This window comes from Mytilus edulis, chromosome 8 (assembly GCF_963676685.1).
Source record: "Mytilus edulis chromosome 8, xbMytEdul2.2, whole genome shotgun sequence".
In the NCBI taxonomy this organism is placed as follows: domain Eukaryota; kingdom Metazoa; phylum Mollusca; class Bivalvia; order Mytilida; family Mytilidae; genus Mytilus; species Mytilus edulis.
The window spans coordinates 57,687,299-57,704,929 of NC_092351.1; the positions used below are offsets into that span (position 1 = coordinate 57,687,299).

The 17,631-nt window shown below is 30.9% G+C and overlaps 1 protein-coding gene across 2 annotated transcripts in view; it reads left to right on the forward strand.

Moving 5' to 3' along the window:
- The window catches only part of LOC139485946 (uncharacterized), a 41,771-nt gene that overhangs the window by 12,085 nt on the left and 12,055 nt on the right, over positions 1–17,631 (forward strand). For both annotated transcript variants that reach the window (XR_011655429.1, XM_071270628.1), the window contains exons 9-21: positions 80–298; positions 901–1,097; positions 1,819–2,010; positions 3,647–3,865; positions 4,515–4,656; positions 6,277–6,439; positions 7,025–7,140; positions 8,472–8,557; positions 9,127–9,293; positions 9,553–9,778; positions 11,805–11,876; positions 13,027–13,107; positions 13,486–13,661. Coding sequence is in view for 1 of the 2 variants with exons in the window: in XM_071270628.1 (XP_071126729.1) it covers positions 80–298; positions 901–1,097; positions 1,819–2,010; positions 3,647–3,865; positions 4,515–4,656; positions 6,277–6,439; positions 7,025–7,140; positions 8,472–8,557; positions 9,127–9,293; positions 9,553–9,778; positions 11,805–11,876; positions 13,027–13,107; positions 13,486–13,661 (2,056 nt within the window). In the remaining variant the exon portion in view is untranslated. The remainder of the gene's footprint in view (positions 1–79; positions 299–900; positions 1,098–1,818; positions 2,011–3,646; positions 3,866–4,514; positions 4,657–6,276; positions 6,440–7,024; positions 7,141–8,471; positions 8,558–9,126; positions 9,294–9,552; positions 9,779–11,804; positions 11,877–13,026; positions 13,108–13,485; positions 13,662–17,631) is intronic.

Here is a 17,631-nt window from a genome sequence, read left to right on the forward strand (position 1 = left end):
ATCGTCCTGTATATAATATATTGAGTATTTGCTGTATGACATTAAGGATCTACTATTGTATTTATGATATGCATTTTAGATTTTTGTTGGGGGACCAACTTTAGCCCATGGGTATCTCAACAGACCAGAGGTCCAAGCTTTGAGATTTATACCTCTACCAAAAGGTGTTCAGACAAGCCATGGAGACAGACTTTACAGGACTGGAGATTGGGGATATATGTTATCTGATGGAAGACTAGAGATTTGTGGTAGATGTGATTCAATGGTTAAAATTAGAGGCTATTCTATAGAAGTTCAGGTACATCCAGAAACAGCAGGACCAACTAATTTATTCTCTCCATTGGTTTGATTTAACTCTTTTTTTTTTGAATTTATTAAATTTTGAATAAATTATTAATCCAATTTTAAAGTGACTATGAAATGATAGTTAAAATATATGCAAAGCCAATCTGAGCTTTATTATGTACAAAAAATGTATTAAAAAATCCAAACTGACTGTTTTAAAGGTTTTTAAAGTTCATTCGAAATCCTTAAATTTGACATATAAACTTTGGTTATAATTAAATAGAGGCATATTTTTTAGATAGTTTTTGTCAAAGTCTAATGATTATTACATTTCATAAAGTATAGAAAAGATTTGGAAACAAATTTAAAATAAGGGGAGATAATTCAGATAAATTTACATTTATATTTCTGTAAACACATATACATTAATGTTAACCAAGAAAATGTATATCTTATTTTTTTGTGTTTCTTTAAATTTAAGATATATAAACTCCTATTTTCATTTGAAAATTATTCTTTCTACACAGTTTAAAAAAAGAAATTAAGTTTTTTTTAGAAATGAGCCTTATTTAGATTTTTTTTTAAAAATATTTCACAATACAATACTTTTTGAAGGCAGTGGAGAGTGCCTTAATGGAATTACCAATGGTTAATGCTTGTGTAGTATTAGTGGAGGGACAGGAAGGAGAGGACAAGTTCCTGGTGTCATACATTGTACCAGAAGGGCAGACAACTAAGAAAGATATAAGAGCGATACTGAAATTGAGGCTACCATTTTACATGATTCCATCATACTTTGTATTCCTTCAAAGGTAATGAAACTGAGACTTGCTTCAGATACATAATTTAGGATAAAAAACAGATTTTTTTTTTACATAATGTACTTATATGGTTAAAAAAAGATGTGAATTACAGGGATTGAAGTTAATATTTTGGCATAGTACCCCACAGCTAAAATTTTGTAGCCCACATATATAGTCCTATACAAGAAAAGCAGAAATATAAATATCTCACTAAAAATTTTAGGGGCCATTGGCGCGTAGGCCCCTGCTAATTTCAAACCCTGAATTAAGAATTCAAGTATGAATAATTAAGGCCAATATTATAAGTCTATGAACTTTATATTTTAGTGGTTTGAAATAGTAAAATTTATTAAATATTCAAAACAAGAAAAAAAAAGAAAAGTGAAAAAAAATAGTTAGACCTGAAGAAGGACTTGTCCTTAATAATATAGCATTTTGATGAAAAGTTGTTTCCATGGGAATTATATCTTATCTTCTTATTTTTATATTGGAAATCAATAATATTTAATATGTTTTTTGAAACATTTGGTAAGAATGATTTTTTTTCCTTTCCAGATAAAAAAAACCACTCTAAACATACATCATTTTGATATTGTGCCCCTCTGAACTATTTGTTATTATCCATATTTGCTCAGGACCTTGCTTAAAAATATTATATGATTTGGATCAATAAATGTTAATTCAAAGTATAGTTTGCATGTTTTTTTAATGATTAATTTTTAAATTATAGCATTCCAATGGTAGAAACAACAGGAAAACTTGATAAGAAGGCCTTACCAAATTTTGACAAAGAACACGAGTCTGATTCTGATACTATTGCTGCTCCAAATACAGACACAGAAAAAAAGGTGGCTGTCGTCTGGTGCAAAGTCCTCAAGATACAAGATATAGATATACAGGATAGTTTCTTTGATTTAGGAGGGTAAATTTCTGCATATTGATTATTTGTGCAATGGTTGTCTTTTTAGGATTTGATATGGATGAAAGATGTTTGATAGTTACAGCCATTCTGGACCTGGGATGGTATAATAGCTTTTCTCTAATTCTTCGTCAATTTATCCCTTTCTGCATCCATTGTATAAAAAAATTTAATCAATGTGTGGTTCGTTTGATCTCAGTTCTTCATTGGTTAAAATCCGATTATGACGTCGAATTTTCTTGTTTTCCTCTCAATTTCCTATTGTGACGGCATGAATAAAGGCAACCATGTCCTAGAAAGAACACATCTTTTTGCAGATCACTCGCAAAGAAGCAATAAGTTTGCCTGCCTATTGTTTGAAAATCATTAGAGAAACAGATTCCACCACCAAATCTTGTGTAATACGATATTTATCCACTCTCGACAGTTAAATTTTAAATTTTAACTGTCTCGAGTGGATAAATATCGTATCACACTCGATGCAGTGGTAGAATCTATATTTATAGATACTCTTCAATTGTTGAAGACATCGAATTGTGTCCATTTGATGGCTTAACATCTTAAATTTATATCATTCATACTGCATTTTTTAATGTCAATTCATTAAAGTTTCTTTGTCAACTTCCTATGTAATAGGTATATTGATGAATGTATACAAAAATTTAGAATACTACCTGTCGATTGGCATAAAGGAATATAATCTCACTTAAACATTGTAAAGGGGAGATAATCGTACAGGTGAAGATTTTTTTTTGGGAGACACTTCTTGTTTTGTATGCCCCATTTATGGGCATTATGTTTTCTGGTCTGTGCGTCTGTTCGATCATTCATCCGTCCGTCTGTTCATCCGTCCGTTCATTTGTCCGTCTGTTCCACTTCAGGTTAAAGTTTTTCGTCGAGGTAGTTTTTGATGAAGTTGAAGTCCAATCAACTTGAAACTTAGTACACATGTTCTTTATGATATGATCTTTCTAATTTAAATGCCAAATTAGAGATTTTACCCCATTTTCACAGTCCACTGAACATAGAAAATGATAGTGCCAATTGAGCATCCGTGTAGCTGGGGACACATTCTTGTTTCTGATGTTCAGATTATAAAAGAGAAACATCTAAAATGAATATATTTTTATTACCATGAAGAGGCATATAGGCATTAAGTATTAGTTTATTACCTTTATCCTTCTTTCCTTTTTTCCGAATTTGTGTAGAGTCACTTTTACAGTTTTCCAAATAAGTATATAACATTATATGCAAGTGGGTCATCATCTACTGTTAAAGCAGAAATTTTTGAGTAGAGGATTTAATTTCGTTTATTTCATGGAAAGAACATCTTCACAAATTTAAAAACCCATGAAAATTAAACCTTCATACAATATCACTTCCATTAAATGGAAACCACTAAATTATATCCTCATGAAATCTTATATAGAGAACAAAACCATGAAATGTTAACCCCACGAAAATTAATGTTTCTACAGTTTATCCCATGTACACATTCCCCTTTTATTTTTTCAGACACTCTTTGCTAGCTTCAGAGCTGGTGATGAACTTGAGACAGATGTTTGACGTAGATTTGAATTATTAATGTTTCTACAGTTTATCCCATGTACACATTCCCTGTTAATTTTTATTTTTTCAGACACTCCTTACTGGCTACAGAGCTGATGATGAACTTAAGACAGATGTTTGACGTAGATTTGAATGTTCGTGATTTGTTCACTTATCCAACCATTACAACCCTCAGTCAGTTCATAGAGGCCAAGAAAAACAAAAGAACGGAAGAACTCTATACAATACCTAAAGTGTCAATAAACCTCCAGACAGAAGTCAACAGGCATGATCCAAGGGGAATAATCAAGTAAGATTTTTTACTGTTTAGGCCAGGAACCACTAAATTTGTGATTGGTTATAGAAAGAAAAACCAGATTAATATAGAATATATTTAAAACAAAATGGTTCCTTAATAGGTGTGTTATTTTCAAAATGTATAGAATTCTTTAGTAATTTTGGTATCAGATTAAAAGAGAGGGTGGTAAAGGGTTATTTTTGGCTAGCTTGTTTTGCCATTTTTTATTTCACATGCAACCGTGAAAAAGGTTTGTTATTAATAGTGTTTCGTGAAATTAGTAAAAAGATCAACGTGCAATAAATATATTTTATTGTTTATTCATTGTGAAATGGCAATTTATTTCGTGTTCTTCCATACAGATACCCCCTTTCCCTACAGATACCCCCTTTATGCCCCTCAAAAGACTTTAGATCAATACCAGGCATTTGTAGCATTTTTGGCAAGTATAGTTTGAATCATATTAAAATTGATGAAATTTTCTTGGAAGTCTTAATTTTTATCTCATTCTCAGATCTATTGTTCCTGTTTTGTACTTTTGAAATTTTAAGCACCTAGTTTGGTCTTGATTGAAATTTCACAATTTTACAATTGTCCACATTATTATATTAAGGAGTTATTTCCCATAATTTGAAAACATACAAATTATGTTTTATTTCAGCATTGATATGCAGCTCAGAGCTTTTTGGAGAACATTTAATTTAAGTAATGAGAGAAGATTTAAGATTGGGAGAGTCTTATTGACAGGTGCTACAGGATTTCTTGGAGCTTTCTTACTGAGGGAAATATTACTACAAACAAAGGTATTTAAAGTTTTTTTTAATCTGTTTCTATATTATTTGAACATTTATGTGCTAAGATACTCTTTTAACTCATTTGAATAGATATAAGAAGTTGTGCTATGTAAGGGCCAATGAGACAACTCTCCCATACCTGTCAACTGACCGGTATTCAGCGGGTGTGACCCGAGATTTTCCCAATTTTAAGGGATCACCCGGGACACCCGCAGGGTCATTGAATAACCTGAGAATTACGAAAATGACCTTTTTTCACCTGGATTTCTTTAAACCTTGAGATTGATTTCATAAGTGATTTTCCATTGAAATACTGGCAAATTCGTAATTCTTTCATGAACAGGAAGTTCAACTAGGTGTGTAAACTGTAAAATTAAGTGCCCCATTTAGTGAGTGCATGGCTTCACTTGACAGCTTTGGTGTCAAACACATTTTAAATTAACATTGATTACCTCAGCTTTAGATCGTAATTAAATTTCACTGTTTTACAAACATTTTTCAACTAGAGTTACTTCCCCTTTTTTGTCACCATTCAAAATTTGTTCGTTGTATTTACGTTTTTTTTTAGGTAAAAAGGATTAAATCTATAACAAATTGAATTTAAATACAAATTGACATATAACTTATCATTAAGTTCATACTTTAATACAATTATAAAAAAAAAGTTGAAAATTATTTTTTTCATCTATACTTCCTTTTGCTGTTTAACTTTATTTTACTATACTCTAATTTCAACAATGGCCTTAAACCTACAATGGTTATTGGCTTCACATGTAGATTGACGATAATGTTAACATCATAATATATAGACTGGATGTTGATAAATGAGGTTGAAATACTATGTAAGGACTCTAGATAGTGTAACACAAAAGTATCAAAAGCTTGTTAAAGAGCAATGAAATAATAATTAATATTTTTTTTATGTATCTTAACCAAATGAACATTTTGGAAACTTTGCTTTATGTCATAAGAAAAATGTCCCCTAAATACTGAAATTCAGCTCGAAAAAATTTGTATGCGTTATGACCTGAGATTTCATTTTTCAATGCAGGTCATGACCTGCAATTTCATCGTCAAAGGTTGACAGGTACGACTCTCCATCCAAGTCACAATTTGTAACAGTAAACCGTAATAGTTTAACATACTGCCTTCAACACAGAGCCTTGGCCCGAAAAGCAAGCTGTAAAAGGCCCCAAAAATGACTAGACCAAGTGTAAAACCATTCAAACAGAAAAACCAACGATCTTATCTAGCTATATAAAAAATGGGAAAGGAAAAATACTTATGAACCACATCAACAAACGACAACCCCTAAATATAGGGTTCCTTACATAGGACAGGTGCAAACAAATGCAGCAAGTTTAAACGTTTTAATAAGCGTCAACCTTCACCTTACTCTGACACAATAGTGTTACATCACCACAACATAGAAAGACACACTATAAAATATCAATTGAAATTGAAATTGCTTAGCTTAATTAAAAAAATCTTAATTCTGAATTTCTTTCATTTCTGTGGTACAAATTAATGGTACATTCTTATTGGTCAATTCAAGAAAAGCTGAAAAAAGAGAAATGCCTTTGTTATCTGAGGTGACAATTTATAGCCTATAATTTTATATTTTTTCAGTGTATGATTAAATGTTTGGTGAGGGAACTACCTGACACTACACCAAATGAAAGGCTTGAGAAGTCATTAAAACAGTTTGGAGTATTGCCATCTAATGGTAAACCTGCAGAACAACAAACTTTAATACAGTCCATGTATGCTAAAAGAGTGGAGATTGTCAAAGGTAGATAATCAGTTTTTATGAGAGTTGAACAAAATAAATGTAAACATGAAAATCTAAGATTTAAAATTTTGTTTTGGATATATTTTTGCTCATTTTGGATGAAACTTGAATTGCAAAAATATTCCATTTGGTAAATTTTGTCTTAAACAGGAAGATAAGAAATAAAAACATGGAAACTGAAAAATTAGCCTTTCAAGATTGACCCTTTATAGGCTTTTTAAAAACAAAGAAATTTATACTTCATGAAAAGATTTAAAGCCCCTTTACAGAATTATGCAGAAAACATTTAAAATATTTCTACTGTAAATTTGTTTAAAAAATACACATTTGTATTAACTTATGCTCGTCATGTGTGCGCTATAGGAACTTTTTGGTGACACCAGAAATTGTCCTTTTAATTTTTGCTGGAATTCTTGATCAGTCCTTTATTTTCCTTGCAATTTAGGATTGATGCTTATCAAGACTTGAAAAGGAATTTTCGAAATTCAGTAAAGAAAATCTAATTTTTACAGGAATTTAAGATGACTCTTTCAGATTTTTTAGATTCATTATCTCATCACTTTTTTTGTGGAATTTTTATTATAGGAGATGTGGCCTTGATAAACATGGGTATGAATGAAGATGACTACACCTATTTATGTACAGATATAGACTTCATCATACATGCTGCAGCTTATGTTAATCTAGTCTATCCATATGAGGTAAAGCATATATTATTTTAATTTTGGGATACAAAATATTCATTTTTGGAAAAATGACAGTTTTCCTTTTGTATATAAAAGCTTTTCTCAAATTGATGAAAACCTCAAAATGATGGAAAATTTTAATATGATATAACAATAAAAATACACCTTTAGACTTTTTTATGTAACAGTCACAAATTCTTTTTCTGCCACTTTGCAGAACAGTTTGCCAGGATATAGCCTTTTTATGGTGATATGGCATAAACCCCCTCTCCTTAAGGTAGGAAATTATGGTTTCTTTTTGTTATTGTATCTGAAAAAGGTAATGTACATTGAATCCCACGTACAGGCAAAGGTGGATTTAGGCCAGGAAGGCCCCCGATTAAAAACGTGAAAACTAATTTACAAACATTTAGTCAAACATTTGATTGCCCATATCAAGATCGATTTTCAATGTTTTATCTTCTGCTGTAGGTAACATGTCAGGTGACAGGAAGCAGGCATTCTGGAATCCTCAGGATTTTACTTTGATAGTTCTTCAGGCCTGTGCCAAATATTTGCAACTGAACATTCAAATTAAGCACAATTTATTTTATCTTTTGTAAGAGCTTGATATTATCATATGATGCAAGTTAGTTATAAAAGCAGATCATTCTTTATGTATAAGGGAAATGGACTTTTGATTGTATCTGTAAAATTCATCCACAACTTTGGTTTTAGGCAAGACACATTGATTAAACCTCTAAACATTGCTGAAGACTTTATATTGACAGCTTATTGGTGATTTGATGGTCGCAAATTAAGCTTACTTTTGACCTGTTAGGAGAGCTGGTAAACAGGTATTTGTAATCATTAAATCACCAAAGGATGCTGTCAAGCTTTAAGCACATTACTGTGGATTGATTTTTTTGTGTGTACCAATGTTTGTGGATAAGGGAAAATTGCACATTCTGAATGTTTAATTTCATGGTTTTAATAGCTGAAGTTTGCATACATTAAATCTCTAGAAAATTTGTCTTTCTTTGAATATTCAATTTAGTTGTTCACTTGTACCCACGAAATCTACAAAAATTAGTATCTAACAAATAATGATTAATCCACAGTATTGTTATCTCTATTCTGATGAAACTGACAGGAACAACTTAAAATCATACATCTAAAATCTGTCTTTTGTTGTCTGCATCGGGAAGTAAATTGGTGCATTATTCAATCAAAGTGAACTTTAAGCAATAGAATATGGCATTGAATCTAATGTAATTTTTTTTTAAAACTTTTCCAATCTTAAAAAAGTAAATTAAATTTGCTTTCTATTGTTTTTTTTAAATCAAAATCAGTGTTTTGTATTTCAGGCTTTTACTGGACCAAATGTGACAGGAACAAGAAATGTTGTAATGTTTTCCTGTACTGGTAAAATAAAGCCTATACATTATATAAGGTAAACTTATAAGTTTCAATTTGACAATATACCACTTTCAAGTTATGTCCTTCACCGTAAAATTCCTCAGTTTTGCACGCCTCTGTGTTTTAATTTACCAGATAGAGGGGATCACCTATATCCCTGCACTATTTGTGTTCATATTTTTTCAAAACCTCTATCTGAAGTCCAAAAAGTTACAGTTGATGATGGCTTCATACAATATTTTTGTGTTTAATAATGAGGCCATCAAAAAAGATACCGGTTAGTTTGTTTGTCCTGCCTTACCTGCGTAACCCAGAAAAATAGCTGCCTACTCAAAAACTTTTATTGTCCTGATGTGAAAAAGTGTTTTTTAATCAAAAAGACATGAAGCCTAGAAGAGAACATCCAGCACTATAATTTCTCTCTGCCAAAAAAAGGCCTATATATACCTACCTAAGATGATAATAACCACCTGTCTCTAGCTATAGGTAGGATTCCGACAAACCAAAATATTTGTAAGTTTGGGCAAAACTTGCAAGTTAATAAACCTGATCCTCTGGAATGTTTACATTTTGTTGAATATTTTATTACTTTCTATTTTATAGTACTGATGCTGTGTTTCCAAATGGAATGAAGAATTGTTCAGAAGATGACAACATTGAGGATAACCATACAGAGCTAAATGATGGATACTCACAATCTAAATGGGTGGCTGAACAGCTGATCAGTCGAGCTGGACAGAAAGGGCTTCCAGTTGTTATTTATAGATTAGGTAATATCCAGATTTGTAATTGATTAAATATTATGTTAGATGGTTCTTGAAAATAGCAAAACCCCCTCTCCTTAAGGTAGGAAATTATGTTTTCTTTTTGTTATGGAATCTGAAAAAAGTAATGTACATTGAATCCCACGTACAGGAAAAGGTGGAAGCCCCCGATTAAAAAACGTGAAAACTTATTTACAAACATTTAGTTAAAACATTTGATTGCCCATATCAAGATCGATTTTCAATGTTTTATCTTCTGCTGTAGGTAACATGTCAGGTGACAGGAAGCAGGCATTCTGGAATCCTCAGGATTTTACTTTGTTAGTTCTTCAGGCTTGTGCCAAATATGGATATGCTCCAGATGTAGATTGGGACATGGAGATGACCCCTGTGGACTTTGCTGCTGAGTTCATTGTACGCTGTACTTATAACCTGTCTACCATTTTAGGGAAGACCTACCACATTATCAATGACCAACCTTTACATTCAAGGTAAATAAATCAAAGGATTTGTTTTTAGATCAATTTCTCTATTTGAGATAGAAATGTTCAAAAATACCTATTTTCTAGCCTTAAATGTTATCATACTTGAATTTATACTTTAGTGAGGGACATGTGCTTTATTTGACAGTATGTGTTCATTTTATAAAAATGCTGATCATTTATTTGCTGAAAGACTTATATATCTTTTGAATCCTTCATATTCTTTCATTTTGTATGAAGCACTTTACCCATGCAGTATTTTGAAAGCAACAAAAGATTATTTGTTCATTTACTTCCTAAAAAGGATTATGACCTTACAAGTTTTAAAACAAAATATAAACTAGTGTAGTCCATATTGTTAAGGGAGCTACCATTTGATTTTAATGGGGGGGGGGGCTAGGATGAAATTTGAAAAAAATAGGCAGGACAGGAATTTTGAGTAAAAAAAAAGGCAGGATGAGACACTTGCAAAAAAAAAAGTCAGGATGACAATTTAGGTAAAAAAAGTCAGGATAAACTATAAAAAAAAGACCGAATAGAGTGAAAAATAAAAAGGCAGGACAGAGATTAATTACAACTAAAAAAAAAGGCAGGACAAAATTTTTCTTCCTAGCCCCCCATAAAAATCAAATGGTAGCTCCCTAAGGATTTTACTTTATCCTTGAAAGTCATTATTGAGAAAGGGTACAAGTATGTATGATTTGAAATGCAGTAACCATTAAAATTTAGTTCTGGTTGATATTGCTTTATCAGCTTTTTTATGATCCTTGAAAATCAGTGCAATGTTGAAAAAGGGTATAATTATATAAACGTAACTTGAAATAATTTTTAATGTTAAAGATTTAGGCCTGGAATTATTTATACTTTTATCATGTTTATATTATTCCATAGCAAATAGAGGGAAATCTGCATTGCAATGGTTTCATCCAGAATATAGTCCTGTCTTTGTTCAAGCAAGTTATAAATCTAGAAAATAACTTTATTCTGGAAAAGTAATAATATTCCTTGTTCTAAGAGTTATAAATCTAACTTGAAAAAGTCTTAGTCCAAGCTGAAAAGGCCAATACCTGGTTTGGGAATATTCCTTGTTTTAAGGGTTGTAAATCTAACTTGAAACAGTCTTAGTCCAAGCTGAAAAGGCCTAGGTCTGGTTTGGATCATTCCTTGTTTTAAGGGTTGTAAATCCAACTTGAAATAGTCTAAGTCCAAGCTGAAAATGACTAGGTCTAGTTTGGAATAGTTTATTCATGTACAACATATTTCATTGCAAAAAGGGGGAATCCATATCATGCATATTAGAATGCCTTATCAAAGAATACCGGTAGTCCTATCTATGGTCATTAGCAGGATATTAATCTTAAAATAATTAATTTAAGGTGGTACCCAACACTTTAACTAAAATTTATTTGGCTCGTTTAATTTTCTTAAAATTTTGACAAAGTATTTACTTTGACCCTTTTACAAAAATATAAAAATTTCAAAAAAAATTGAACCAACCGTTTTATCAGAAAAATTACACTGGTTATATAGCAGATTGACAAACACTTATTTTGATCATTGAGAAGCTTAATATTCCCTTTACAACACAACGTAATTAAAACGTTAAGTTGACTTTACAGAGTTATCTCCCTGTAGTGTTAGGTACCACCTTAATCAAGAATAGTCCATTTCTTGTTCAAAAGGAATATGCAAATATAACTTGGTTCAGTTTTTTCCACATATTTACTAGTCCATATGTTGAAAATAATTGTATTTCGTTTGGACATCCTAATTTTGGTATATTTAGGGTTTTAAATCTGACATACATGTATACATGCTTATGTATATTTGTATTCAAAATGAAATATGAAAACAGACATATTAACTTTTATTAAGCTTTGATACCATTCTCCAAAAGGAATGTTTTTTTTAAAAGAAATTTGAACTATTTTTATAGTCCTTTTCCTTATCTAAAATGCATTTTTTTTGGACGAGGACTTTTAAAAGTGTTATGCTTCATAAAATTTCACTGCAGATTTGAAAATATATTTTTCAGATGGATGTTTGAATGGATGAATGCACATGGATATCCTTTAAAGATTGTACCTTTTAGTGTATGGAAAACTAGGTAAAATATTATATTTTCTTGAAAGATTGTTAGATGTCAAATACCCCAAAAGTGAATCTGCAGCTTTTAATGTGAATTTTCAATATTTCAGATTTTCTTTGTATGTCTATTTTTTACCAAAAATTATATTTGTACAATAAATTAACATCTTGGCTAAAAAAATTACCCTGATATAAAACAAGAAAAAGAAAGCAAAAACATTTTTATAATTATTTATTTTATATCTTGAAGTAGTCAGCACTTCTGTGTTGACTGGAGTTATCATTGATATGTTCATGATTATAAATTAACTGTTAACAAAACTTTTTAATTTTTGAAAAACTAAGGCTTTTCTACCTCAGGAATAGATTACCTTAGCTGTATTTGGCAAAACTTTTTGGAATTTTTGGTCCTCAATGCTCTTCAACTTCGTACTTTATTTGGCCTTTTATAACATTTTTGATTCAAGCGTCACTGATGAGTCTTTTTTAGACAAAACACGCGTCTGGCGTATGCATTAAATTTTATTCCTGGTATCTATGATGAGTTTATTGGTTTTATATTTCCTCAGATAGCTTTTTCTTATACTTTGCCAAAATGTAGATTTTACAATGCTTTTCAGAAAAATGTGATAAAGGTATGAGTCACTATGGTATTTTTCAAGCCACATTCAAGCAAAAATTGTAATATTTTTAGTATAGCTTATTCAAGTGCTTTTTTTGTAAAATAAAAGAAGGGTGTGTGACTTTAAAAATAAAATATGAGAAGTTAGATTTTATAATATGCTTTCAGAAAATATAGAAAAAAAGAGTGTCACCTGAAACTTCTTGTCTAGGCTCCCAAAAAAATATTGTAATTCATTAATATTCTTTTATAAATTTTTACTACATTTTGTATATTAATTTAGAGTTATCTCCCCTTAAAAAATGTTTCAAACAGAAATCAATACTTTGTTATTTTGCTTTATTTGAATAGACATGTACAGTCTCACTGATTGCCAATCTGTCTCAAAATTTGCAGATTTAAGCCAAGAACTAGACTGATTGTGTACAGTGAGGACAGTCCAAGAGGGTGATTAATTAAAGCCTGTTTATTACTTTAAAATAGTCAAAGAAGTGCTGTAGAACTTATTTGTTTCTTTTTCTTACTACTGATTTTTTTTTTAATATAGGATTTTAGAAGAGTCACAGAAAAATGGAAGTAATGGATCCTTCACAGCCAGTATACAGAGACTGTTAGAGTCCTATCTTACGTATGTATTAATTATAGCAGTTCTTAGTAGCAGAATTTTAGTAACTTATTAATTATGAACAAGCCATAATTTGCAAGATATAAAAAGATGTGGTATGAGTGCCAATGAGATGTTACTCTCCATCGAAGTCACCATTTGTAAAAGTAAACCATTATAGGTCAAAGTAAGGTCTTCAACAGGGAGCCTTGGCTCACACAGAAGAAGTTTAAATAGCACTTTGTATTAGAAATCACATAATTACATGATTTAATTTGTTTTTCAATGATTGCAAATTTTGCAATATTAAAATAATTCAGAAAATGAAAGACAAGTTTTGTCTTATGAGAAATGAGGCAAGTATAATGAGATTATAAAAATCTTTCTTGTATTTTTTTTCAGAAGTCCTGATTTCTTTTCTAATTTGAGTACATACAAGACAGACAATTTAAAACAGACATTAGAACTGTTAAAAATGTCCTATCCTTACACTGATAGTAAGATGTTGAAGACATACTTCAAAGAATTATCTCAACGTAAAGTCATTCTTCCTGTTAAACGACAGACTTCATATTCGGGTAAGTTCTTATATAATATGCTTGTTTAATTGAGGCATTTAATTTGATAGTTAAGCTTGCTACTTCACAAATTTTTAACTGCACCTTGAAATATATAATAAATCTATTAAATGATATATTCACTAGAAAATTGTTTATCATATATGACTGTGGCATATATATTTTTTTGATTTTGCAAATGATTACAATAATTTGCATTACTAAATGTAGTCCAAGTTCTTAATTCCAATTGCAGCATAACTGCTAAAAATGCTCTACATTATGAGATCTGATCATTTTATTTTATACGAGCAGAGGCGATTTTAAGGTTTTCCCCGGGGCCAGGCTTCCCTTTTTATGTTGATACTTAATAAAAGGAAATAATTACAAGCATATATGCATTGAAGAGTTAATGCCCCCCTCCCCTCCCCTTTATCAAAATTTGTTGATTCCCATGGCCGCCACTGATGAGCTTAGGCCTTATCCTTAACAAAAAGAGAAATTTTGCTACCAAATGTGTTACTGAAAGATGCTACAAAAGGTATTGTTGATAAAGTAACTTTTTGGTATCTTATAATATTAGATTATTAAGTCCAAATTGCTTATACTAGTTTTTTTATATCCCACCTACGATAGTAGAGGGGCATTATGTTTTCTGGTCTGTGCCTCCGTTCGTCCGTTCGTCCGTTCGTCTGTCCGTTTGTGCGTCCGTTCGTCCGTCTGCTTCAGGTTAAAGTTTTTGGTCAAGGTAGTTTTTGAAGAAGTTGAAGTCTTAAATCAACTTGAAACTTAGTAAACATGTTTTCTATAATATGATCTTTCTAATTTTAATTCCAAATTAAAGTTTTGACCCTAATTTCACGGTCCACTGATCTAGAAAATGATAGTGCGAGTGGGGCATCCGTGTACTAGGGACACATTCTTGTTTATCAATACATGTATATATACATTTGTTTCTAAATAGCTATTTTAGCTCAACTTAATCAATTTAATCATGATTATGACATCAAAGTGACATGCATGCATCACAAAGTATAGTTTTGACCAAAAGATTTCATATTTACCATTCTTTTCATTAATAAATTAAATTATTATATAAATAATTTATGCTTATAATAATTAATATGAAATAAGCTTGATTTTTAAAAGTAGTATATCTTTTATCACTTTTTAATGCCAAATAATGTCTCTAATGTTTTGTATTTTATTTCAAATATTTTACATATTTCTCTTTCTTATAACAAAGATTTAAAAGCTTGGTGTCAAATTATTTACATAAAATTGTAGGAGAAAATGAACAAAAATATTTGGAGTTATTTCCCTTCCTCAATATAAGGGAGATAACTGCATTTGTCTACAAACAACAAGTCAGCATGGCTTCAGGTGTGGATATTATTTTACTTGATAATAAGTACAAGAACAATTTCCCTATGAAGTTTTCATTCAATGTGATGATTTCATGATGAGGGCAGTCATGTTAGTAAAACACACTATATCTTAAAAACAGTCAATAGACATTTTTTGAGAAGTATAAACATATTTATATTGAATGATATTATTTGCGATTATAAATAGTAATTTAAAACATGTAGGTGAAGATTGATCCAGGATTTTATACTTCAAAAAGCATTTGAAGTGGAACTTGTAATATGTCTGTGTGTTTATCCTAAATGAAGCTCAATAAGGGTGGGGAGGGGGGGGGGAGTCCCGGGGGACAAATTATTCCTACCATAATCCATATCTAGAATATTTTTTTTTCTGAAAATTTAAGGATTTAAAATTTATTGTTATTTGGGATTTCTAGATGCAGATCCTGGATCTTCAAAAGCATTTTTGAGTGATATATTTGTATTACAATTCCAAGAGATAATGTCTTCTCAATTTTGAAGGGCTAGTACAAATCTGGATTTTTTTTATTTTCTTTTCACAGAGGAACTATAATTTACGTTATAATAGTGGAACTATAGATATGATACACTTGTCTCTGCTTAAAAAGCTTTGAATTTAAACTGTTTTATATAATTGTATAATTAGTAATTAGTTTCCAATAGTTAGACAAAAAAAAAAAAGATTATCTGAATTTATGATATACAAGACAATAACAATTGTTATTTAACATGTTTAATATGTTACACAACAGTGACTTTGACAATGACACAAGTCAACCTAGCTAACACCAAAAGATATTCACTTTTTATGCCCCACCTACGATAGTAGAGGGGCATTATGTTTTCTGGTCTGTGCGTCCGTTCGTCCGTCTGTTCGTTCGTCCGTTCGTCCGTTCGTCCGTCTGTCCCGCTTCAGGTTAAAGTTTTTGGTCAAGGTAGTTTTTGATGAAGTTGAAGTCCAATCAACTTGAAACTTAGTATACATGTGCCCTATGATATGATCTTTCTAATTTAAATGCCAAATTATAGTTTTGACCCCAATTTTACGGTTCACTGAACATAGAAAAGGATAGTGCAAATTTCAGGTTAAAGTTTTTGGTCAAGGTAGTTTTTGATGAAGTTGAAGTCCAATCAACTTGAAACTTAGTATACATGTGCCCTATGATATGATCTTTCTAATTTAAATGCCAAATTATAGTTTTGACCCCAATTGTACAGTTCACTGAACATAGAAAATGATAGTGCAAATTTCAGGTTAAAGTTTTTGGTCAAGGTAGTTTTTGATAAAGTAGAAGTCCAATCAACCTGAAACTTAGTATACATGTTCCCTTTGATAAGATCATTCTAATTTTAATGCCAAATTAGAGAATTTATTCCAATTTCACGGTCCACTAAACATAGAAAATGATAGTGCGAGTGGGGCATCCGTGTACTGTGGACACATTCTTGTTATTTTACTGATTTAGAAAATATTTCAAGTTAAAGTAGGACCTGGAATTTAGGTTGTGGACCTTTCAGTTTGGAGTGTCAAAGGTCCTGGACCTTCCAGTCAGTCAGGGGTACTACTTGTACAAGTTATTTTTATTTACTTGAAGAAGTAAAAACAAATATACACATATAAGAAAATAAATAATGTTTGCATAATCTCCCCTTAATTTTCTCAAAAATTTACTTGTATTATAAGTAAATCTTTCTTACAATCCCACAAAAGTCCTCAAGTTTTGAGATGTAAATTCATGGCTTTAATGATTTTTCCCAGGTTTGATCATTTTTTTTTATTAGAGTTCAATGTTTCATCTCATTAATTCAACAAAGACAAATGAAAGAAACTAATTGTGCAAAGATCTTAAGTATTTGTGCAAGGCCTTCAAAAAATGCTACTTGGGGGCTTGTAAATCAGCAGTGTTCTGAAGATAACAGACAAATGGGATTTTCATTGTCCATGAAATTACACTAAATGATTAGTTAAGACATCTGCAAAGGGCAGATAATTTAAAATTTTATTAGAGCAAAGAAATCATAAGAATTCAATAAAAGAAGATAGGATGACTTTTTTACTTCTGCAATTAAAAAAATCTGAGTGTCTAAGGGACATAACTCGGCCAATATTTTTTTTTACCTATACAAGTAAATAAATCACTTGTATAAATATCCTACAAATTTACTTATGTAAGTATATTAATATTACTTCTTCAGGTTATTAAAAATAACTTGTTCAAGAAGTACCCCTGACTGCCAGTACCAAATGTAAATTTGAACCCCTGATAAAAAAAAAAAAAAAAATACATGAGAGTTTCAGGGATCTCCATGGAGGAAAATTGAACGATGGAGGAACTTTCACCATCACAAACCGTGTCTATGTCGTACAGTGTAGAGCGATCAAAAGTAATTCATCCCTCCACATTAGGATTGCATTCATTGCTTATTTAAATTATATTTATTTGAATTTTCATTATGAATAGAAGTATAAATATTTTCAATAATTGCTGTTTGTAACCATTCAAAGGCCAAGCCTTCATGGTCCCCCCCTTTAGTCGAGAATGACAAAAAGCTGTCATGAAGGTCCCCATATAGTTTTCTTGCTATTTTTGGTAATTGTTATG